This window comes from Barbus barbus, assembly GCF_936440315.1.
Source record: "Barbus barbus genome assembly, chromosome: 29".
In the NCBI taxonomy this organism is placed as follows: Eukaryota; Metazoa; Chordata; class Actinopteri; order Cypriniformes; family Cyprinidae; genus Barbus; species Barbus barbus.
In genome coordinates, this window is record NC_136757.1 from 14,737,591 (window position 1) to 14,763,650 (window position 26,060).

At 35.6% G+C, this 26,060-nt stretch overlaps 3 protein-coding genes and 1 pseudogene across 4 annotated transcripts; 3 read left to right on the plus strand and 1 right to left on the minus strand.

Moving 5' to 3' along the window:
• Positions 1-62: 62 nt before the first annotated feature.
• LOC306849573 (tetraspanin-36-like) lies at positions 63-4,559 on the minus strand. Its single transcript, XM_079384709.1, has 7 exons — positions 4,283-4,559; positions 2,694-2,885; positions 2,440-2,514; positions 2,263-2,358; positions 1,983-2,132; positions 1,553-1,636; positions 63-1,467 (listed from the first exon to the last, which is right to left on the minus strand). Exons 1-7 carry the CDS (start codon positions 4,340-4,342, stop codon positions 1,393-1,395), a joined length of 732 nt encoding a protein of 243 aa, XP_079240835.1. The 5' UTR covers positions 4,343-4,559; the 3' UTR covers positions 63-1,392.
• Positions 4,560-6,419: 1,860 nt separating this feature from the next.
• On the plus strand, positions 6,420-6,912 carry LOC306849089 (histone H1.5-like; annotated as a pseudogene). The gene has a single exon. The product of its transcript is annotated as a histone H1.5-like (transcript).
• Positions 6,913-15,199: 8,287 nt separating this feature from the next.
• On the plus strand, positions 15,200-19,023 carry LOC306849698 (macrophage-expressed gene 1 protein-like). The gene is made up of 2 exons (XM_079384941.1): positions 15,200-15,780; positions 16,058-19,023. The coding sequence occupies exons 1-2, from the start codon at positions 15,328-15,330 to the stop codon at positions 17,771-17,773; spliced, it is 2,169 nt and encodes a 722-aa protein (XP_079241067.1). The 5' UTR covers positions 15,200-15,327; the 3' UTR covers positions 17,774-19,023.
• Positions 19,024-19,787: 764 nt separating this feature from the next.
• Positions 19,788-24,645, plus strand: LOC306849343 (perforin-1-like; the record flags this gene model as incomplete). Its single annotated transcript, XM_079384293.1, has 2 exons — positions 19,788-20,317; positions 23,622-24,645. The coding sequence occupies 2 exons, from the start codon at positions 19,788-19,790 to the stop codon at positions 24,643-24,645; spliced, it is 1,554 nt and encodes a 517-aa protein (XP_079240419.1).
• Between the last annotated feature and the right edge of the window lie 1,415 nt (positions 24,646-26,060).

Sequence of the window (26,060 nt, forward strand, 5' to 3'; positions counted from 1 at the left end):
TGCCATATCCATTTGTGTCCTCTGAAAAATTTAAACCGGGTTTTTTTGTTGTTTTTCCTTTTGCTTGCAGCGACCTCTAATGGTTACAATTGTAAACGATTTAGAATCAGACACTCATATTAGTGTTTAACAAGAGTTTTATTCATTTGTATCGTATACTATTTTTATAAACCACTAAATTCAGCAGGTCTTGTTTCGTTCTTTTAAGGTTTTCTCTGATAAAAAAAAACGGACAAAATACAACTACATTCAAATAAGTGCTGTAATTATATGGTGTTAATGGATTTGTTTTCTCTCTCTAAATATGAAGAACATTTTATAGTATTGTAAACAGTGAATTTTTTATTCATTACATTCAACTTTAAGTGAAGGTGAATATTTGAAAACACTGCTTAAAGTGGGGGACAGTTTGTTCATTTTAAGGGTGTCAAGATGGTTTACACTATTCAAGGATTCAATACATTTTGTGTTGTTTGCATTAAAAAAAAAAAAAAAGTGGGCCAACAGAGCATTTCTCATAATTACAGTTCAGGGCTTACTTTCATGAGCGATATCGTCACAAATGTGTCAACGCGAGACAGATAACAACTAAAATGTACGCCCACAATTTATCTAAACTCACATGTGCATTTCCTCAGAAATGGTGTTGATGAACAACAGTCATTTGAGGATAATTATGAACATGCATTTTGGTAATATAGAAAAATGCAGAAATGCACTCAGACCAGTTTATTTCCATAATTTAATATCCTTCTGTTATGCAAAATTTTACCGAATATAATAAACATAGATAACTATTAAGACCGATATAATTTGAACAGTAGCAAAAGAAAAATACACTGCATGTAAACAGACAACCATAAGACCGATATCATTTGGACAACAGCACAAAAAGAAAAAAAAAAAAAAAACACTGAATGTAATGTAAAATCCTTAGTAAATGAAGTGCATCTATCAACTAAAGTTTGATCTACATTTTAAACACATTTGGTGAAGTGCTGCTATATAACATTTCCTAGAACTTTTGTGAGGTTGGAGACATAGACAAAGTATTTATTCGCATAAACCTGTTAGGCAGGAAAGCGTTAATAGTCAATACTACTTAATGTTACATGGTTTTCAGACACCTCTTTGATCATTTGATAATGTTCAGTGTTTTTCTGACCACACACACCTGTGTGGTTCCTGTCAGAATTGCTTCAATTTCAAGTTGCACTTTTAAGTTCTAACCAAAAGGCTTTCAATTTTATTTTATTTTTTAAACTAAATGATTGGAATACTGCCACACCTTCAAACCACTGTTGTTTATGATGCCATTGAGGCTGTGTTTAGCTGCACAGTATCGAGAATGTAGAGAATGTCCCAAGAGAGGGATTCAGAAGATTTTAACTATCATGCTTGCAGAGGCTGATAGTCATTCTTCTTGCTTCTGCAGGTAATGACACAGATGCTGAGCATCCCAAACAGCTGAAAGAGACACACAAAACAAGTTGCTGAAAATTCGTTGCCTGATAAACAAGGATGAAGAGGAGGCTAAAATGAGCTGATGTACCTTAATGATAGCAAATCCCAGGATGACCAACATTGCATAACTAAGCACATCCTGAAGCATCTGCTCCAGTTTAGCTTCACATCCCTGTAGAAACAGAGTACAGATTTTTTTCCCCCCACAAAAACTCTTAAAAAAAAAAAAAATTACATAATTGTAATATAATATGCTGATCTGAATAAGTCTTGCAACTGAAAAACTTGTAAAAAATTAAATAATAAATGTTATTATTTATTTGAAATAAAGCTGAAATAAAATAACACATGCATGTTTAAGTACTAAAATAAATAAGTGAAAAAAAAGCCAAATAAAAAAAATAAAATGAACTGAAAATATAAAAATAAAAGCCAATTCAAAATATTAAATACTATAATAGCATATAAATAATACTAAAATAACTGAATAAAATAATGCACAATATCAGATGTCAAACCTGTGTGTTCAGAAGATCTAGTTGGGTGAGTTGGCCAGTGCATTGTGTAGCATTTGCTTTGCAGCAGGAATGTGGCACAGAGTTGTTATGTTGGCTATACCATGGTATTGCAGTCCAGTCTGTGATGTTATTCACCCCACAGCACTTCAACTGGAAATGTAAAAGTAAAGGACGAGGGGAGAATAAAGAGAATGAGAATCCCTCATGCATCTATTGCGTCTGTCATTTCCTGTGCAACCAAAAATGATTGCAATGACATGAATGAACCTTTCAGCCTTACTTGAGATTGCAAATAATCCACTGCATGGGCTTCACTGTTCACACCGTCATACTTTTGAAAAACGCCATCCATTGACTTTTCTAAGTCACCCTTAATCTGTAAACATCATAAGAAACGATTTCCAATGATTCATATCATACATATTATTCAGAAGTACACCATATGAGAATTACTTACTCTTCCCCTGTAGATGAAGCCAAACACAAAAGCGGTCACCTCGGCTGCGAAGATTATCATGATGATGATAAGAAACTAATGCAAATTCAGAGAAAAGTATACAATATAAAAAATGATGAAACGAGTAATACCCCAGAGGCTTTCAAGGAGGAATAGAAACCACCACATGGTCCCTACTTTCTTTTTTTTTTTTATTAAAACTGAAACAAAGGCTTTGGGCACAAAAGGTACACAGACAGATGGCCCATACTTACAAAGCCTAAACCGACTTTGGACTCCCTCAGAGTTGCACAGCAGCCAACAATCCCGATGACAAACATGACCACAGCTACACCGATTATGATGGCTGCTGGGATGACAGAGTACTTAGCAGACACAAAGTCTTCAAAGCTGTTGTAGCTCTTTATCACATAAGAGCCAACATACGCGAGGGCCGCTCCAGCAGCCTGGAGAAAAAACACAACAGGTGGGGTCAAAGACATGATCCTTAGATCCATTTATATGTTCCAAAATACACTGAATATGACTTAAAAAAAAAAAAACTTTATTAAAAGTTAAGGTTAGTTACTTTTTTTTTCTTCTACTACACATGGCATTTTAAAGCAGTGTTGCTCAACCAGCATGTGTGTAGAAAAAAAAATATATATTTTTTTAAAAAGAGTCAAGAAAGGTTTACTTTGACATTCTTTTTTGAAAATCAAACTATTTGATTCTAATAGCCAATCTATTTGGCAAGATTGAAGACACTTTTCAAGATTGTTGAAATGAGGAAGTATCACAAAGCAGCATTCAGTTCCATAATAACAATACATTCATCATCTCTCACATGATGTCATAAGGTGTTATTTCAGTACACTTTGGAATTCTGGGTGATGTATGACTCGCTAGCGCATGATCTGTTCCTTCAGTCAGTCACAATGCACAGTCACGAGACTGTGAGTAACCTTCTCCTGCCCTCTAATCTTTCCTGGAACGCTAGTCTTGTGCCTCAGCTTGAACAGAAGCAGCACAGCAAAACAGAAACCCTTGAGGTATGAAGGTACACATGACAACGGCAATACATCAGCTTTCCAAGACAAAGATGCTACCATAAGAACTTTCAGTTCCAGATCTCCAGGTTGTTACTTACTGCACTATTGTTATAGAAAGAAATAAAAACTGTCTCACAAAACCACAAGTGCATGATGAAGGCCTTAACCTTAAAAAAAATATGAGTCTAGAGTTCTGTTAATTTTAGCAGTGGCTGGTTATATGTAGAGGAAAATATTAAAATGGCTATGCAGAGGAGTTAAAAGTCATGCTTTTTTTTTCTACAGAACTCACTTTTTTTCATTGAAGCCTAAAATGATTACGCCAAGCCAAGTCAGATGACTGGGCCTACATGATGGCACAGAAAATATTGGCAGTGGCACCAACGCTCTTTTTGTTTTTTCCTTGAAATCAAGTTAGAAGCTCTGACAGTTACATAAACTCTGATGTAAACAAGTGCTAATACCTTTAAAGGCTGCAAACAACACAAGCTCTTTCATATGGTTTTCTTAAGTGTATAAACAAAGAGCAAACAAATGACTCACCCTAAATTAAATTACATTTTTAGAGAAGAGCTCGCTGTCAGAAGCAAGTTACTCGGACTAAACATTCATTAAGTGTCTGGAGGAGGAGGGGAAATAACCTCTGGATGAATACAAACTAGTTATTGTGATGCTTATAAAGGACCCTTCTTCCTAAAAATAGTGATCAACTAACAGCAAAAACAACAGTGTGGGTTTGTAAACCTCTTAGAGGGAATTTTATCTTTCTATAACAACAGACACAAAAGAACAAAAGAACAACACAAACTTACCCAAAATATTAAGCTGAGAAATAAAAGAACAGTTTTAGATGTTAGAATTCCGCAGTCCATGTTTGCTGCTGAGTGACGGGCGTCCAAGCTGTGAATGTTTCGGATTTGTTAGGTTTTATTTCCTCGTGTTCTTTATATTTGAGATTGTCAGTCAGTCACATGACATCTCAATGTGGAAACGGAGCGGAAACCCCCAGGTCCTAAATACCGCAGAGCTCCGTTGTTCACATGCAAGGGATTCACGGCGGAAATGTGTGAAGCGTCGCTTAGGGGGCGTGACCAGAGATGTAAAAGCACGAGAATGTGGGATGTAAATCTAGGCTATCAAGACAATATTTAAAGAAGTATAACTTAATATTTAAAGCAGTGTAATCTTTGACACTACATTTCACTTGATTTTTTTGTTGAACTGGGACAGATCATTAGCAAAAGTGGGACATGTGAACTTGAGGTGGTCAAGCTTGTTTTTGTTGCATGGTAACTGGTTTGTTAATGGTACAAGGTGGCCTACTTTTAATTTGTTTACACAGCAGCTTTGAAATTTCAGTTTGGAGGACAGAATTCTTAATGAGCTCTTAATGAGAATCCATAGGCTACCTTTAAGGGGGGAGTTGTTTACATTGTAAAAGAGTTGGATTCTCATGCTAAGCATGGACTAATTTTAGCATAGTATTAGCATAGTGTTATGGCTGTTTTTAAATGTATTGCCATATCAGCTTTATAGGCTATTACATAGCAGATACAGATTCAACATTCAAAAAATATTATAATAAAATCATTTAAATTGAAAAAAAAAAGGAATACAAAAGTGGCAAAATATAATATAAATTATAAGATACAATAAATAATAATTTTTAAAAAGTGGTTATAAAATAAAAGATTTATAAATTAAAAATACATTTTTTATAAAAGTAAAAAAATAAAATAAATTATATTATCAAGATTAACATGAGATTGGGTGAAACTGTGTGTGTTATGCCCCCTTATACACACTTGCGAAAGCCTCACACTATGTTGAACTTTGCCAAACACAAAATGTTGTGAATTGCACTGGCTTAATGAAGATGTTCAGTGCATACAGAACCTTTTTTGAAGTACAAGTAACACAGCACAGGGTTTTAATTTTAGTTGATCACAAAACCTTTCACAAACTGAGCATGTTTGATTTAAAAGTAGTAAAATCATTTACGCTTATGTAACCCTCAGATATTTCTGAACATGCAAAACAACCAAAAGAGTCCTTTTAGATCAGTTATCATACAACTGACATGGCATCAGAGATAAGGTTTTAGCAGTCTGGGAGACACCCTTCTGGTGTAATAAGTAACTCCAGAAGATCAAACGTTAAGAATGCTTTTATGAATTAAACTAATATGATTTTAACATTTGCAGTTTTAAATGTCAGCCACATAAACACAATGGATGTAATAAGTGACATCTGATAGCCTCAGATCTCAGACAATCACACCTAATATATCTGAAAGTGTTAGCACCTAAATAAAATAAAAAGAATATATTAAAACTATAATTTATCTTTGTCATTGGAGTTTTAATTACCTTTATTCCGTGTGTCAGTGTTTTTGTAGGGCCATAATTTGCTAAAAGTGAGAAAAAAGAAAATGTGTTTTAGTCGGCTAAAACTGCATTATTTGTTGAAAAACTCTGCAAAATATACTATTTTTTAATTCATGATAATATTAAATATGGTCCAATCTCAAGGAACAATTACACATAATAAGCAAATAATCTTTTTAAAGGCATACAGTTGTAAAAAGTCTAGAAACTGTTGAGTCTTAAAACAGCATGGCACATCAATTCTTCACATTTGCAAATAGAAAACAAGTTTTAACTGTATCAATAGAATGCTACCTACAAGTTAAATGTTATTGTGGCACTTTTTATATTTTCTGGCCGACAATCCGGGTCGTTATAGTATTTTAAAAAACAGAAAACATACTCTTTCTATTGGTCGGAAAACACAAATAATCGCGGCGCATAAAAAGGCGCTGAAATCATGATTACTAGAGTCTACACGGTTCTCATGGTGACTATTTTAAATGCACGCGTCTGCCCTCCAACTCAGTCTCATCAGACATCTCCTTCCAGCTGACTTTCCAGCTCAAATAAGCTGTCAGTCATGTCCACAGCCGCTCCATCTTCTGCTACTAAAACGCCAAGACGAAGGTCCAAGGCCAAGAAGTCAGGAGCCAGCGTGTCTGATCTGATCCTCAAGATCTTGTCATCTTCAAAGGAGCGTCTCTCTGGTCGCTCTGAAGAAAGCTCTGGATGCCAGTGGTTATGATGTTGTAAGAAACAACTCGCGCATCAAACTGGCAGTAAAGCGACTGGTGGCCAGCGGTCGCCTGATTCAGACCAAAGGCACTGGAGCATCTGGATCATTTAGGATCGGCTCGAAAGCTACTGCAAAGCCTAAGAAGCCAAAGGCGAAGAGGACAAAGAGAAAGACGGCTAAGAAACCTGCTGGGTCAAAGAAATCACCCAAGAAGAGAAGGAGAAGTTTGAGAAGTCCTGAAAAAGCCAGCGAGACAGCTGCGGTCAAGAAGACCACCAAACCCAAGAGAGCCAATCGAAGAGCCGAATCAAGCAAAGCAAAAACTGCCAAAAAGTAATTGACAGGATAATAACTTGTTTATACTTTAAGGATTCTTGCATCCTTTTAATGCTTTGTAAAAATAAAAAAATTCTAATTAACAAAACCCTTTTTGTCTCTTGATGCATTCAACTTGGTTATTTTATTAGTAGCTATAGGCTAGTATTTTATTTTACACAATTCATTAAATGTATTAGGCTACGTTTAAACACATTTTGTTTACAACAGACCAAAGTTCATATTAGCCTAAATCCCATATAAAGCTAATAAACAATTAATAATTCTATAATAGCTTATTTATTTTTAACAAAGAAATGTAAAAAGGCAAATGATACCAACGGATGGGTATTAAGCCTGGATGCCCAGTCCGCTTAATATCTAACGGATAAATGTTAAAAATAGCCCAATATTGTAGTGAAAAGTGACTTGTGTAATTACGCACGAGCTTTATAAAGGTTATTCCACTAGATGGTGTTATCTGAAAAGCAGTAGAGTGCTAAGTGCTTTAGTCGTCCTTGTTTAGACATTAAGGTTAGAGCACTGGGGCTGGTGTTCAAATATCACCATCTAGTGGAATAACCTGTATAAAGCCAAAGTCCCAAAGGGATTCTATGGTCTTTGACAAAACTTATGTGTAATTACGTCACTTGTTCCTTAAAAAAAAGAAAGAAATTACTATCCAAGAAAGCAATTATTTTATACTATAGTGTATTTTAAGTTCAGGCAAATGTTTTGAAATTTACAACAGGGTAAACTGATCTGTGTTGTACCAGAAAACTTTGAGCATGTTGAAGAAAAAGGACGATTTCATCAAGGAGAATTACATATTTGATTAGAGCAACTTAGAAAAACTCACTGCCAATGACTTGCAAGTTGATATTTCAGTGCAGAGTATAAGAAGAATGGCCTTCATGTTAGGACATCTTGCGGAATGCCACTCAAGAAGAACATAAAAAGCCATCTGATAATGCTAAAATGAATTTGGATATATCTGTGGAGTTCTGGAAGAATGTTTTATGGAGTGATGTGACCTTTTTGGACTCACAGATCAGTGTCTGGTGCAAAAAAGGCCAAACTTATGAGCAGAAGGACACCATCTCCATGGTCAAACATGGAGGTGGACCGGTCTTGTTATGTGGGTGCTTTTTTGTTGCAGGAAGTGGAAGTCTTGACTGTATGAAGGACATCATGGATTCTTTGAAGTCCCTGTGTTCCTGTGCCGTCATTGACCAGCACTTCAGTCTGATTGGTGTCCACAAGTAGATGCCACGCTTCAAAACTTTTTCAACTTTTCATCCTATAGTTGTGTTGTAGACTCTGTGATTCTGCACAAAATTGGACTTTTGGTGATTGAATAATTTTGTAGATTAATGTTTAGAGCCAATTTTATGTATGTATGTACCATTATTGTATCTATGTGTGTATGTATTTATTTAATTTCCCCTCTACGTTACATTCAATCACTCAAATGTGTATTTATATACATTAATAGGCTGCTTATGCCTTGCTGAATTGTTTTCATAAAATTTTGCTCTTGGCATCAAAATGTCTTGCAGGGTTGAATAATTCTGATTGCCACTGTATGAAAGACACTCATTGCATGTAACATTATTATTATTAATAATAATAACACTAATAATAATACATTTTGTAAGCACATGCTCACTTTCTCATAAACTGGAAAACATAATATAATAAATGTGTTTTCCCTCAATAACCTCCTAATTTGTTCCTAATTGATAAGAAGTAAGGTAATTGTAGAAGTCGTGTTTAGATATTGGGTAGGGTTAGAAAATGGTCATGCAGAATAAGGCACTGGTGCTTTATAAATACTAATAAACAGTTTATGTGCTAGTATGCTAATAATCAAGTAGTTAATAGTGAATAGTGATCCCTAATATAAAATGTTACCAAAAGTATTTGCCATGAATGTAAATTCCCAACCAAGTAAAAAATGACTTAAATCATACTTTTGACCTGCAATAAGATTCAGTATCTCTCATCTGCTTCTCTGTAGAATACAATATTACAATAATACAATAATAGTAGAATACAATAATATATACAATATATCAACAGTGAAAATGTAAATGCAAACATAAAAGCAGCAGTAAGCAGTAAAATAAGTTTAACATTAACCAGCAAAATGTATTCATACTTTGGTGCAATCCGGAAAATAATTTATTTTTGAGCCTATAGGGAATTTCCTGCCCCCCCACCCTCCCCCTCTGTGTTTGTATTTCAATTGATCAGAACTGCAAGCTGGCCAAACAAACTTCTCTTAGAAGCACTCACACAATAGGAAGGGTTGAGAGAATAAAAGTAAAGTCATGACGTATTGTATTGTATTACAATGCAATGTTTACAAGCTTTATACATTTCCTCAGTTTGAAACAATGAGCTTTTACATAAAACATTTCAGTAAGTTGTAGCTACTATAGGCTTTCTTATTGCCTACCTTTTGATCATGTTCATTTCATACTATAGTAGTAAATCGAAATATATAATGGGTTCACTTGCTGCTTTAACTGAGGTGCTAAAGAGATCGCGCCTGAGCATTAAGTGCGATACTCTCCGCTCGCGCAATCCGGACGCATACACGGACCGTGTGGACGCGGGGTACTGGTGTTTATATTATCACCTTTCAGGTCTCTCTCTCACTGCGTTCAGCAGACTGTGTGCGGCAGAGACGAGGACTGTTTGAAATTCTTTTCCAGTATAACTTTGATGCGCATCGTCTTATGTAAGTTTAATACGTGAACATAACAAAAGATGTGAGCGCAAAACAATCGTGAAAAAAGTCCTTTCATGCAAATTATATATAGTCGCCAGTGGCGACCTCAGCAAAAACTTCACTCGCAAATTAATATTTTTGGTCGCAAATGCGACCATTTTAGTCGCAGTTTGGAGCCCTGGTATATGAATAGGAATAATAATAACAATAATAATTATAAACATGGGTAGAGTATAATAAAGCATAACATTTCATAACCATCATTATAACAACATAATATAAAACATAACAAAAGGTATATAAATAAAAGGTATATAAGGAAGTCAGGGTGTGGAAATTAGTGAGGAAGTGTTACTGTAAGTACACAAAACATTTTGGACTCATAATGTTATAAACATGTGATATCATGTTCTAGGGATTCTGTTTATTATAATTAATAGATTACAAATAATAACACATAAAAAATATAAAATATAATACCTATTTAATTTTCCCACAACATTGCAAACCATGCAGCCTTGAAGTTATATTCATTTTGAGTCAAGAGCTGACATTTCATTCTTTATTTGTTACGCTGTATAGACTTGTAGGTCATCAAACATGAACTTTGGTACTTGCACGTGTTTGTGTTTTGCTTTCTTCCATATATAAGTGTGTGTGTGAGAACAGAAGTTAAAAAGTGTATTGTGATTGCACCTTAAGCCAAGAAGACCAGGACAATCTTCAGAAGAACTATCTGTAAGATCATTATTTTTATTACTTAAACAGCATTTAAAAAGTATCATTGTGCATGCCATTTTTACATGAAATATTTGTACTTTTAAAAATACTGTTTCACAACATTGATGAAAAGTGGCCGAACAAGGTTACAGCATTTAAAAAATATATTTTTTCTTTTTTTAATTTATGGAAATGTAAACCTGAAATCTTCATGGTGAAAAAAGTTCATGCCCACTGCCAGTCCACTCTGCATGTACAGAAGGCAAATAGCGAGACTATTTATAATGCTATCTACATTATCTTTATTATCTTATAGTCTCCCTCCATTAAGCTTTTACATCAAAGAAAAAAGAAAAAACAAGGCAAAACTAAAAAAAAAAAAAAAAAAATATATATATATATATATATATATATATATAAACATTTTTCTGTGTAAGACTTGCTGAAACAGAAACAGTATAGCTGATTATCTGCACCATCCATCACTGTGTGTGTATTTTTAATACACACAATAGGTGTAACTGAGCTATTTTCCACAGATGACAAGGTTCTTGGGCATGACAGGATCTGCCTGGGAAGAAATACGGAAATATGCTTGGCAATATTGTGGAAAATGCAGTATTTTTTTTAAATATTAATTTGGATTTACAAATTGGATTACAAATTGCACATTGGATAAAATGTCTGAAAAATGGGTAAATATATTTACATTAATCAATTTGGCAGACTTGGTTTTTCCTGACCAAATTATAGCTTACCATAAGTCATACTTTTGAGTACTTTGTTTTCTTTGACCACAAATAGTTACACTTACTATCACATCTTCCATCTGATTATCTATAGACTACAATACCTTTCATTTTAATTGAAAATGAACAAACATTAATAACAGTTTAAATATATCAAAAAGCAGTATAAAAATTGTTCAATTAGGACATTTAAGTAATTTTATAAACGTGCCTTAGAAAAAAACATTACGGGTGTGAATCTTGAGACAAAAAAATGGCACTGATATGTTTTAAGATCAGTCAGTGCAAGTTTCTTTCAGTTGAAACAGCTCAGACTTACATTTTAGTCTAGGACTAGGCTTAAGCCTTGTTTGTGAAACCGGGGGTATGATAGTTTATAATAAAGCATACCAATTATGAAATCATCATAATAAGGTTTGCTGCCAACAGAGTTTAACTTTGATACACAGCCAAAGACAAAACATCATGTGTGCTTGGGGACTGTGCTTGTGTTTGCATTCATATAAAATGAGGTCAAGGGTGTGGAAATTATTGAGGAAGTAGACTACACAATAGACTTTAAGCACTTTGGATTCTGCAGTAAATATCATAAACTTATGCTATCATGTTCACGGTATTCTGTTTGTTATAAATAATACATTATAATAACACATTCAACGTATTAAAAATATAATATTTCATATTCTCACAACATTGCAAAAACCATGCACCCTTGGAGTTTAAATTCTGTTTTGAGTGAAGCGGTGATATTTTTTCCTCTTTGGGTTAACTTTTTGCTGTACAGACTTCTAGCTCATCAAACATTAGGCGTGATTGGCGATCGGTGCACAATATCCAAGGGGCTTGACAGAAGGGGTAATCCAGGTACGAGAGCAATAATCCAATCGAGGTGCAAACAGAGTCCAAGGGGCTTGACAGAAGGGGTAATCCAGGTACGAGAGCAATAATCCAATCGAGGTGCAAACAGAGTCCAAGGGGCTTGACAGAAGGGGTAATCCAGGTACGAGAGCAATAATCCAATCGAGGTGCAAACAGAGTCCGAATGGCAAGGCAAAAGGGTAAATCCAGAAAACACGGGCAAGAATCGAAACACTAAAAAACACACAAGGCAAGACTAAGACAACAAAGAGGGTTCCGTATCGCAGCTAAAACTAGGAGAGTTATAAATGCAGAACAATACTGGAACTAAACAGAAAAACACAGACTTGCTCAGTAAGGCAGCTAACACTAGGGGAGTGATAAATACAATACTCGGCAGAGAGGAAGAGGAAGTCCATGGTTTATGTAGGGTGTGTGATCAGTGCAATCAGCTGTATGTGTCGTCAGTGCAATGGATGATGGGAATTGTAGTCTGAGGTGGCGTGCAACAGTTAGTGTGGTACAAGAGTCCATGTGGTGAGCAAGTGGCCTCTGGTGGTGAGTTAATGGAAGTTCATTAACCAGATTCATGACACACGTGATAAAATTATAATAAAAAGTTGGGCAAACTTAAAAAGTTTAAGGCATCCAACTTCAGCAGATTTTTGAGTTTTCTGAACTTGTTGTTTTAAGTTCATACAACAAAATTTGAGAAAACTCAAAAATCTCCTAAAAAAAATAAGTTGCGAAAACTCAAAAATCTGCTGAAGCTGGTTGCCTTAAATTTTTAAAGTTTGCTCAACTTTTTTTTTTACAGTGTATTAAGTTTTTACATTGCTCAGCATGCACCTTGATACCAATTTTACATCAAATATTAGTCAAGACTTGATCAAGATGATCATTTTAAATTCAGTTTGGATGGCAATTTCTTTCAGTGGTAATCGGGTGAAAATAGTAAGTTATATAAATAATATGTTAATTGCACATTTAAATTGGTTTAATATATATGTAGGCCAATATGTTTGACAATCAATTTACATCAAATCAGTGTCATGTAAAGTTTTTGACGTCAGTTGGATTTGAAAATTTGACCTGTTTTTTTGTCAGTTGATGTCAATTTGATGTCTTTTCAATATCAATTGCCCATAGGTGATACTTCAGGTATTCATAAATAAATAAATGAATAACTTGAGTGTATGACTAGCTGAGACAGAAACAGAAACTTAACGGTTACACTCATGGACGGATTATGACGCAGCGGTGCCCTGGGCACGGACTGATTAAAGAAGGCCGTAATATTTTTGTTTGCAGGGGTGGTAATTATATAGGCCTATTAATAAGGAAGGGGGCCCAAAATATAATTTTGCCTATGTCACGATAAGAGGTAAATCCGGCCCTGATATTGTACAGAAAGAGAGCAAATAGCATTTACATAATCAAAGAACATTATGACTTAAGTCTAGCCAGAATTCAAGCACTCTCAAAAACTCCCATTAATCACTGAAGTTGCTTACATTGTGAAATGAATATCTTGCTTAGATTTTATGCACATGTGCACTTTGTTGTTTCTGATGAGAGAAATCGGCAGAGAGCAGAATTCATTCAGGGAGCTCTCACACTGAACAAAACAGCTGTTTCAGCAATGACTCATCTGAATGCCTCTTATTGGCCATTGTACTCATAAGCTCAACAGTATCATGTGTGACTGGTTATAATGCACAGTGCTGTGTAGCTAAAAACGCGGATGTCTCTGGCTCCGTGCCAGACAGCGAAGGTTTGAATTAAGCAGCTGATGATGTGCCGCACTGAATGATCTAATCACACCGGTGTGATCGTTTATCAAATATATATATATATATATAAAAAATGTATTAGTCTATTTTTGTCTTTTGGAAGCTGCATTCAAAATCCACTTGCCTCAAAAATCTGAGGGGGCACGGTTGAAATCTCGTTACGGGAGTATTTAGGCTTGGCCCCCTTCTGGTCCAGGGCCCTGCCCGTGCGTTAATCCGTCCCTGGTTACACTAAGAGCAGTGTTATGTCATTGTGAATCTGTCCATCACAATGTGTGTATTTTGGTTTGTCTTAATCATTCTCTATAGGTGATAAGGTTTTTGGGTGAGAAATAAAGAAGAAGAAATAAATATTTGTCAACTTCCTATACAGCATGGTCATGGATCTTTTTGTGCATTTTCTTATGAGAAAGGAGCCTCTCATCATATTAGCAGTATGCCTAAACAGCAGTAGGGCTCATTTTCATAGTTTCATCCCACACACCTGCCCTGTCAATATTTATTTGACAACTGTTAGACCGAGCTTGAACTGAGTACAATATGTCACTAAATGGGCAGACCAGAGAGGTTTAAAAATGGTGTTGCTAAATATATAAAGTTGCTATATCTCCTGTTTCTTTATCAGTTTAACCCAGTTCTTTATGTGGTTCTATTAAGGTGCAGTCAGGCTTTGAGCATTCAAAAGTACTTTTTGGACCCTTCAACCAATAACTTCTGCTGCATAATTTAGTAAATTATGGCCTTGAAAAATTTACATTCAGAGAATGTAAACATCACATCTCGTACTCTTAGCTAAATACAAATACAAAGCTCAAAGCTGATTGGTTTGCAATGTTGTGGAAAAACAGTAGATTGTATATATTAATGTTGTGAATTTAATATTAATTGATAAGATTTGTTATTTGTTGTTATTTGTTATATAAAAACAAAAAAACAAAACAGAAGCCCTTGAGCATGACATCATTTCCTGCTCACTATATATGCATTACTGTATCTAAAGTCCATTTGCATAAAACTGTTCCACCACGTGATAAAAGTGATGATGAAAATGAAACCTATTGGGGGTTTTTCATCTACACGCACAGCAATTTCTGAATGTTTCTCATGCTGAAGAGAGATTTGAAAAGGCCTGTGAATGCCATGCTCTAAATCAAGAAGCAGCAAACAATCTCATTTCCTCTTGTTTAAAAGTGAATGGTTAAAAAAAAAAAAAAAACTCCTATATCATCAAAAAATATAGAACATTATGAAAACCCAGAAAACTTTAGCGGAATTGTATAGATAAATATACCAAAGAAAAGGGCTATAATGCACAACAAAAATATTTGTGTCATTCTGTACATAAAACTGTCCTTTAACTGAATGTTAAAACACAGGTTGAACATTCTTTTGTCTGTCTGTGACTTCAAGGTAGCCAATATATGAAGAGGAAGTTCATAGTCTCATGACTTTATTTTCTGACGGATGTGAAACACAGAAGTTGCTTTATTGAGGAACTTACCAAATTCTAAAATCTTCCAGATATAATTTATTGAAGGTCACATCACTGCAAAGTAGCGTGAAACACGCATCTGCTGACCATGGAGTCGAGAGCCTTCTGTCTGCTGATGCTCTGCTGTTTTATCAGTGTATGCAAACTTCATCCTCTCAACCTTCGTCCCAGTAATGGACTTCGTTTGTGCCGCAAAAACTCAAGTCTATCAGCGCTGGAGGTTCTACCAGGAGGAGGCTGGGATAACCTGCGCAACATAGACATGGGCCGGGTGATGAATCTGAGTTATTCCCAGTGTCAGACCACAGAAGACGGTGTCTATCTCATTCCAGATGAAGTCTTTGTCATTCCACAGAAAGTGAGCGGAGTGGAAACAAACTCTGAGATCATAACGTCATGGCTGGAACAAAAAAGCTCAACTTCAAGTTCCATCAATGCAGATGTTTCTTTTTATTCAGTGCTCAATGCAAAATTCTCCACAGAAAACCATCGTATGAAAACACACCAAGTGAAAGACAGTTCTGTAACAGCACGAGTTCAAGTAAGTACAAAAGTTAAAAAAAGTCATATTGAGAGTTCTATGCACTATATAGACGAGCAGGATGAATACAGAATTTTTAAGTATTTCTAAATTAGTAAAAATGTAATTTTGAATAACCTGCACTATTGCATCATAAAATCTAACCAATTCTTGTACCAAAATAAATAAAACCTTATTTTATGAGTGTCTTAAATAATAATGAAAATTAAAAAAACAAATAATGCTGATAGTCAGTGCTTTGTTCATTTTCTCATATTACCAAAAAATTGTTTCTCAGGTCCGTAACCATCTGTACACAGTTAAGGCGTATCCTGACTTCACTCTGGACTCCCGGTTTGCTCGACAGGCGGAGGAAATTGCAGATGCTATTGAAAACAATCAAACTCGTCAAGCAACTTACCTGTCAGAGAAACTCATACTTGATTATGGCACCCATGTCATCACAAGTGTTGATGCTGGTGCCACTTTGGTGCAAGAGGACTATTTAAAAATGTCTTACATCTCTAACAGTCAGTCAGACATGTCTTCTGTTACTGCATCGGCAGGATTTAACTTTTTTGACAAAGTTAAATTTGATATTGGTGGCAGTACATCCCATGAAACCTCTCAAAACAGTGGTTATCAGGGTAACATCACATATTCATTAATTCAGAGCCATGGAGGAGCTTTATTCTACCCAGGCATCACTCTGCAGAAGTGGCAAGAGAGTACGCTCAATAATCTGGTGGCTATTGACCGCTCCGGGCTGCCGATTCACTATTTTCTGAATCCAACAACATTCCCAGACCTCCCAGTACCAACAATAAATAAAATGGCTTCATCAGTTCGTCAGGCTGCAGAGCAATATTATAAAGTAAATACTATTCCTGGTTGTGTAAATCCAGATTCCAAAAATTTCAACTTTCAAGCAAATGTAGATGATGCATCTTGTGAGGGTCCAGTCACCAATCTTAGCTTTGGAGGCATTTACCAACGATGCACTCCACTGACATCAGATGGAAATGCTATCTGCGATGAAACAGCACAGAAAAACCCAGCTACTGGTGATTATTCTTGCCCTCAGCAGTACAACACCACTCTGTTACGCTCTGAGACAGTAGAACGAGGTTATAATCATTATGAATGCCACAGCCACTGTCGCAAATGTGGTTTCTTATGGTTGTCTACTTGTTGTAACCAAATATGTGGTGATGCTTACCGTGTTCGTCATGCAAAAGTTGAAACTTACTGGTGTTCCTCAACTCAGAAAACCTCTGAGTACTCTGGATATCTTTTTGGAGGTATATTTAGACCAGGCATGCAAAACCCACTGACCAAATCTAATAGCTGTCCTCCAAACTACTTTCCCCAACACTTTTTGTCTAATAGTATGATGGTTTGTATGAGCAATGATTATGAGGCCGGAACAAGATTCTCTGTGCCTTTTGCTGGTTTCTTCAGCTGCCAATCTGGCAACCCTCTTGCAAAGGGTCAAAATCGTTGTCCACCTCAGTTCAGCCAACATCTTGCTGCCATTAGTGATGGCTGTCAGATATTGTACTGTGTCCAGTCTGGTGTGTTCACTGGTGGTCATTTAATGCCTATCCGCCTCCCACCATTCACAAGACCACCAATGGTCAGCATGATTGCAACAAATACTGTAGCTGTAATGACAGATGGTGAGCGTTCTTGGGTGAGAGTTGGAGAAACGAAGATGTGGAGACTGGCAAAGCCTGGTGAAATTAATCAAATGGCATCAATGCTTGACACATCATCTTCTCATTTGTCTGGAGGAGAAAAAGCTGGTGTAGCCATTGGTGTAATGGTTTTGGTTGCACTTGTGATTGCAGGAACAGTGTTTATGAAAAGGAGAAAGAGGTTTTCTGCCATCAGTTTGAGCAGAGGGTATGAAGAGATTCAAAGTGAGGGTGAAAACGAAAGCAGTATAGAGATTCAGAGAGAACAACCGAATGAGAATGCAAATGAAAACCCCACTCAACCCTTACTATCATAAGGGTTTTTAAGACGACTGTTCAGAGATTTACATTTATGATTTATAATGTTATAATGAATATTTTTAGACATAGAAATAGTTGGCAGCAGCAGTAACAGTTACAGCAATTATACTAGTAGTGATCTCAGTCAGTAAGCATTCTTTAAAGGCAACGCTATACAACTAACAATCCAAGCATAGGAATAAATCTAAAAATATATACATATATATTGTATTTTTGTTATATGAATGTCATAAAAACATTATACAAATGAAAAAAATATAAAATTATTCAGTGTGAGGAAAGGCTGTAAAGTAAATGATTCAGTAGTCTATTTTACAGATTGTTGTGAAATAAGAATACTCTGAAATGAATTAGCTTTAGAGCAGCTCAGGAAAATACATATGGGTTTTAAATACAACATGATTTTTTACTGTTTTATTTGACTAATATATGTGTGTGTCTCTCTTTTTGAAAACTAATAAAGAGTTCTTAAAGATATGTAGAGAAAATGTCATTAACTTCGTATTGTATGCAATACGATCAGGAACCTGACTTAACCTTGTGAATAAAAAGGACATCAAATCCTAGTGAGTTTAAATGACTAAATTTATAATTGTACCGGTTGCTTTCTTGGTAGAAACTACAAGACAAACACTGTAACAATATAAGAATATCATTATTAATCTCCAAATCCCAGTTAATTGTCTTCCTCTATGTTAAATACAGGAAAGCCCGTAATAGCACTGTGCTATTGTTTGCCCAGAGTATTCAGTTAAAAAGTGTTGATCTGGACAACAGTTATTATTCAAAGATGTCATGTCTTCCAAGTCTTATTTCATCTCACCTACACTCAAAATAACAGGAATTAAGAAAGCCACTCATCTAGCCTACATGTTCATCTACCTAATATAGGCCTATAGCTGAATATAACTACTTCCATTTAACAAGTTTCTCTATTGAATTAGTATCATCTCAACTTCTCGTAAGTCACATAGTCGAGCGTCTTCGACTCTTTGCGCAACACTCTAAATCTGTTCCTCAATGAATATTTTTGAACAAATTGTTTCGTTGATCATAAAAAAAAAAAAAAAAAAAATCAATTGATGACACCTACTGGCGTAATAATCGCACTGACTGAAAAATCCCAACCAACACCTTTCTGTTTGACATTAAAATTAATTGAATTAATCGTTATAGTTTTTTCATGCATTTACATGGACTGTTGTAATGTTAAATTTGGCATTTTCCTCCATAAAATGTATACACTAAATAAATAAATAAATAAAAACATGACATTAGTGTGTTTCCATATATCCAAAATTCCGACTGGTACTTTCCCATGCAATATGCTGAGAGTAGGCCTATGATTTTCATTTCATAATATCCATTGTCTTGCAACTGCAAGTAAAAAGGAGTAGGCCCTATGCTACATTTTGTCATCCACATGTCCTGTTTGATTAATCTTGACCTTGCACTTCATCTTCAATTCCCTCATCCGAACCCCCCACCGCACCGCACAGCTGGTATTCACTAAAAAAACAACAACTCTAAACCAGCCAGTGGATGAAATCTGTCCAGCACAGAAGAAAAGGGCTGACAGGAGACACTCCCTTCAACAAATGCCACAGACTCAGTCTTCACAGTGCTCCATTTCCAGCAAAAAACATTTAATGAAGAAACTGTAATTTGGAAAGGAAAACAGAGAAAAGGATTTTTCTGAAGTAGGTCAATATGGTGGTATAACACAGCTGGAATAGACTGCTGCATGAAAGCTACTCTTGGTAGGTAAAAACTGATGTTTTTTTAAACAGATAAGATATTTAAGCAGATTTCGATACCATAAATGATAAAAACTAAATTGCATTCTGTACTTTGATTAGGTCTATGCGATTTTTACAATAAAATTCTTACATTATCATGATTATTATTACGTAAACTCTGCATGTATATTGCCTCATAAATCTTTTTCCATCTTAGAAATAATGAAATATCAGCATTTGAACCCTCTGCATTTTCTCTTTAGACATCATCATGGAGACAAATCACTGTGTTTTCCACGTGTTTTTCTGTATTTCTCTGATCTTGACACACTGGCACAAGGGTTCAGCTTGCCATACAGGCTCTCAGGTAGAATGTGAGAAATCCCCATTTGTGCCTGGTCACAACCTGGTGGGCGAAGGCTTTGATGTTGTCAGGATGGGCCGTAAAGGTGCATTTTTGATTAATGTGAAGTCACACATGGATAATGGCGCTTGTACAGTTTGCAAGAACCGATTTCAGGGAGGGCAGATACAAAAACTTCCCTCAGCTGTGTTGGACTGGCGTCCCTTCAGCCGCTGCAGCAAACAGCTTTCTAGTGCCCTTCATCATTCTGTTGACTCCCTAATGAAGAGTTCAACATCACTCATCAATAACAACTGGGAAATGGACCTCAGCCTGGATGACACAGGAAAGGCAATTTTTGGAGGGAGCTGTTCAGATATTGCGAAATTTGCCCAATCTCAGAATGCAATGGATAAGGCAACATTTGTCCTCCATGAGATCAGCTGCATATATTACAGGTAAGTCCATATGAGTTTATGACTCTTTTTGCATTGTATTTGTAATGACTTTTTAACTTCTTCACAGAATGATTACAGTCTGACCCTTTCTCAGGATCTCTGAACGTGCATACAATATTGTTAGATGATTTGATAACTGAGAAAGCACATAAGCCTACAATTAATGATCTTTATCCTGTTACATACTTTGCATTTATTTAGCTGTCTCATATCTCATCTGCGGTGGGCAAATTGAAATCTAAGAATTCCTAAATAACATATAAATTAGTCTGTTAAGGCTAATAAGGCTTCTGTTAAGGTTTAGGATGTCACAAATTATACATCATACAATAACCTCAGCCATTTTGGCAACAATACACTGGTGGTCACTTATCTGGACAATTGTAAACTATGTAACAGTTTTAAAAATATTTTGAAAAAAAAAAAAATCCATCTTCTAAACCTTTAACCAAATACAGGTGCATCTCAGAAAATTAGAATATGGTGAAAAAGTTCATTTTATCTTGTAACGTATTTCAAAAAGTGAAACTTTAATATATTTTAGATTCATTGCATGTAAAGTAAAACACTTCAAAAGTTTTTTTGTTTGAATTTTGATTAGAGCTTATTGCTCATGAAAGTCAAAAATCAGTATCTCAAAATATTAGAATATGTACATTTGAGTTTCAATTAATGACCATCCCTACAGTATAAATTCTGGGTATCTCTTGTTCTTTGAAACCACAATAATGGGGAACACTGCTGACTTGGCAATAATTCAGAGGAAGATCATAGACACCCTCCACAAAGAGTCCACAAAGTCATTACCGAAAGGGGTACTGCGACATCTGCTGGTGTTGGTCCATTGTGTTTTATCAAGTCCAGAGTCAATGCAGTCATCTACTAGGAGATTTTAGAGCACTTTATGCTTCCATCTGCTGACAAGCTTTATGGAGATGCTGATTTGCTTTTCCAGCAGGACTTCAGCACCTGCCCACAGTGCCAAAACCACTTCCAAGTACTTTGCTGACCATGATATTACTGTGCTTGATTGGCCAACATGCCTGACCTGAACCCCATATGGGATCTATGGGATATTTTCAAGAGAAAGATGAGAAACAGTCGATTCAACAATCCAGACGAGCTGAAGTCTCAATAGTGCCTAAGCAGAGCCACAGGCTGATCGCTTCCATGCCATTCCTCACTGATGCTGGAGTTCAAACACCTCTGATGCTAAAGGAGCCCCGACCAAGTATTGAGTGCAAATCCTAAAGTTTGGCAAATCCTTTTTTTGATTGATCTTAGGAAATATTCTAATATTTTGAGATACTGATGTTTTACTTTCATGAGGTGTTAGCTCTAATCATCAAAATGAAAACAATTTTTTTTTTAAGTGTTTTACTTTACATGTAATGAAAAGATATATGAAAAGTTCTATTTAAAATATATGAAAGTTTCACTTTTTTAAACACGTTACAAGGAAAAAACTTTTTCACCATATTCTAATTTTCTGAGATGTACCTGTACACCTTGAAACTATAATATTTTGTGTTTTAGAACTGGCGGGGCGGATTTCGCAGGAAATTGCATGCATACGTCATTCATTGGCGAGTATCACGTCATATCCTCAGAGAGGACTAAGCTAAATGTTTTGGGTCACAAACAGTTTTGGGGGTAACGCATTACAAGTAATGCGAGTTACGTAATCAGATTTACTTTATTAAGTAACTAGTAAAGTAACGCATTACTTTTTAATTTACAAGAAAATATCTGAGTTACTTTTTCAAAAAAGTAACGCCAGTTCCTTTGTTTTCCCATTTATTGACTGACAAGTCTCCTGTCCCCATGTTGGGAGAAATCGGGAGCACAGAGGCGTTGTGCGCGCTGTGTGAACATGATCTAGACTAAATGTGAATGTGCATTAATTTATCTCACTCATCAAAATAAATTAAAACAGTGAAATGTAAACTCAGAATTTGACGCAAACCTGCAATAATTAAATATGTTATATAACACAAATGTATCTAATCCCATTTTATTAACCAATGTCTTTGCTGCTGACCTTTGATGATCCAGTTCAACCAAACTAATAAGCACAAATGACTTTAGATAAACTAACAATTGTGCTTCATTGCTTCTGAAAAGGGTTGAACTTTCTTCACCTGCGTTCTACTGTACAGACGTGAATTTACTCTTCCTTCAGTCTGAGGTTTATTCATTACACTTTTTGGTGTGAAAGGGCTTTTACATTTGCTATAAATAGAACTTCTTATATTAAAAACAAACAATCAAGCCCTGCTCATATTTAAAAAGTAACGCAAAAGTAACGCAAAAGTAATGTAACGCATTACTTTCCGTAAAAAGTAACCAGTAATGTAATTAGTTACTTTTTTAGGGAGTAACGCAATATTGTAATGCGTTACTTTTAAAAGTAACTTTCCCCAACACTGGCCACAAACAATAATTGTTTGGACCATGGATCATTAAAAAAGTCAGGCCTCTGAGGAGTCATAAATAAAACGTTATTCATTTGTCAATCTGCTCTAATAAGTTGGTGTGTATCCTTGTATACATCTCTAATCATTCATCCGCACAGACAAGCTGCAGAGCCAAAACACAACCAAAACAAAGTTATTCCGCAAGATGCATGCAGTTTCTTTTTTTAGCTGCAGCAAAGCTACATAGTGTAGACAAAATATCAGAGCAGGTGGAAACTACAAGCAATTGATGTTAACAATGTTGATGTTAATTCATAGGCCTACATGTTGAATCCAAAGAGATACACAAAACAGATGCTCAGTTGCAGTTTACATTAGGCTACTTAAGTTTCTTGTAGTTAATGATAAAGGGACTTGAGAATACCAGCTTGATATTATAAAAAAGTTATAAATGTACATGGTTTTCAAGTTAATTCTTTTTGGCTGTTCAGAGACAGTAACATATTTGAAGCCTCATAAGATCCTAATGTAGTTTAGAGAAAGCAGCATTGCAAGTAGCTTGTTAATTTAATATCAGTGCATTTTTTACTTGTGAGATTTGGGATCGCGTATTATGAGCAAGAGACATTATCTCAAAGATGCTTAGATTAGCATCTATTCCTCATCCGACCAAACAATTTAGTCCTAAATCACTTGAAAAGTCAGCTAAATCAAGGTTTTATCTGAAAAACAAACCCAGAGCATGCTTAATAAGTAGTTTCTTATCACCTCATTGACCAAATTACTGTCAAAAACACTGAAAAATAAAACTTCAGGCAAAGTACAGTTTTATTTAGAAACCACAGCCAGAATCTGCTGACAGATGACTTGTTGTTGTTCATTTAAAGTTACAGAGTTACAGACCACCCAGAGCTCAGCACTGAATTCTCAAAACACCTCCAGCAACTTGCAACACAATATGATGAGGAAACAAAACCTATGTACCAAAGAACTATAGATACTTACGGCACTCACTACATACGCCAAGTCCATCTGGGAGGGCGAGTGAGGCGGGTCACAGCTTTTCGAACTTGTCTTGCAACCCTGAAGGGCTTCTCAGAGACCGATATCAAGAACTGCCTGAACATTGAGTTAAAGGTGGCTTTGGGATTCCTTCCAGCTATTGCCTCACTTTCCTACAAATGCTCTCAAATCCTTAAAGATAACATGAGCATGGGATTCTACCAGGACTTCATGACACACAAGATAGAGGTGCTGGGAGGTGAGAAATACGTTCCAGACCTGGTTTTAAACCAAAGCCCAGCTGAAGCATACTCAAACTGGATGATGAGCTTGCATGACAATCCTGAAGTTATATCATATGCAATTTTCCCTCTCCATCATCTGGTGGCTGATCCTGAGGTTAGTGCCAATCTAAAAAGGGCAGTAACTGAGTATATTGAAGAGAACAAGCTTTCTGTAGATCGCAAGGAGAATCAAGGATGCTCACAAACACCAAATCTGGACCACAGCTGCTGTCCTATGCGAGTCGGCCGTGGCAAGTTAGGAGTGTTGGTGCAGAGAGCCGCAGGCCTGAAGGCAGATCTCTTCACACGAACTGATTGTTACGTGAAAGTTTGGTACAATCTCATGTATGTGGAGACTGGGGTGGTTATGGACAATAATGATCCCGAATGGAACATTAGCTATGATTTTGGATCAATTGAGTTTGGTCATGAACTCGTATTTGAGGTTTGGGACAGTGATGTAATTTATAATGATATGGTGGGTAGATGTGTGGTCAGCCCTGAACGTGGAACTCATTCACACCGCTGTAAATTAAAGAGAGGCATCCTGTATTTCACATACAACGCTTCTTGTGATGCTCATCTGACTGGACCCAAGTGTAGCAGATATTCCCCAAAACCATAAGACCTTGTATTTGTATAGAACAAATGATATGAAAAGAATATTAAGAATATGTATAATAAAGAATATTTCAGCTTATTGCTTTTTAGTCAAAGGTGAGACATCATATAAACAGAGATGTATAGAAAAAATAAACACACATAAAAAAAAATATTATTATTTATTATTATTAATTATTAATATTATAATATATTTCCAGTAAGTATAGTGTTCAAGTTAACTTCACATTTTGATATCTCTTGTGGAAAAAGAAGATGACTGCAGAGGTTTTAGCTGTTGCTGTTTTTTTTTCAAGACTAATAGATTTCAGAAGATTGTTACTGCATTTGTTCTGCTACTGCAGAAAATAGTTTTGCTTTCAGTTGTCTGATTCCTGTGCGTGTTTGTGGTTATGTATTGCAAAGTGAAAATACAAGATCTTTTCATGTTCTGTAGCAGATCATTCATTAAATCAAAACTGTCTACTGGTTCAATGAAGACCGTGCACAATGACTTTTCAAGGTCACTGGTTCATTTACCAGGGAACACAGTTATTAAATAACAAAAATAAGAAAACAACCAAATAAAAACCAAAGAAATGCAAATGGAAAATAGTGGTCTTTCTTTTTGTTGTTGTTTTTCCCAGACCAGGGCTATGTTTTGCAAAAGCAAGCCTATACATCATAGAGGCTGCACGATATTCTCCAAACAGGTATGCCAAAGGATCCAGAGGCTGGAAATGTACATATAGTTTTATATTTCTGTAACAAAAACAGAAACTAGAAAAAAGAAAACTAGCATTCTACCATAACTTTAAATTTTTTTAATAATTACCAGATGAACAAACAATACACGAAAGGACAGAACATAAACTGAAAAATATATGATGAATGGTTTTAATTTTACCCATGTGAACAAACAACACACAAAAGGAAAAATGGCATGATGAACAGGATTAACTTTATCAGATAACAATGATTTAAGTTTGACCTCAAATGCTGTATCACGAGTTGGTAGGTCTTTTTGAAGGATTGTCACAATATGATGAAGAAATAAAACCTCTGTACTGAAGGACTAGATACTTTTGGCACTCACTATATGTCAAGTCCATCGGGTCACAGCTTTTTGAACTTGTCTTGCCTGAAGGGTTTCTTAGAGACTGATATCAAGAACTGCCATGAACATTGAGTTAAAGGTGACTTCCCAGTGGCCAATTGATTTTGAAAAGACATCAAATTCACATTAAAAAAACAGGTCAAATATGCACTGTCTGATGTCAAAAACTTGATGTAAATTGAACGTCAAACATATTTGCCTACATATACATTAAACCAATTTCAGTGTGGTATTAATTTCCTATTTTCACTCAATTACCACTGGAAGAAATTGTCATCCAAACTGAATTTAAAATTATGTTACAACATCTTGATCAATTCTTG

Coding starts and splice junctions, on each gene's coding strand:
- LOC306849698 (XM_079384941.1), top strand. CDS start 15,328: ATGGAGTCGAGAGCCTTCTGTCTGCTGATGCTCTGCTGTTTTATCAGT. Junction 15,781..16,057: donor CTGTAACAGCACGAGTTCAA/GTAAGTACAAAA, acceptor ATTGTTTCTCAG/GTCCGTAACCATCTGTACAC.
- LOC306849573 (XM_079384709.1), bottom strand. CDS start 4,342: ATGGACTGCGGAATTCTAACATCTAAAACTGTTCTTTTATTTCTCAGC. Junction 2,359..2,439: donor GCTTCATCTACAGGGGAAGA/GTAAGTAATTCT, acceptor TGATGTTTACAG/ATTAAGGGTGACTTAGAAAA. Junction 1,637..1,982: donor TAGATCTTCTGAACACACAG/GTTTGACATCTG, acceptor CTGTTTCTACAG/GGATGTGAAGCTAAACTGGA.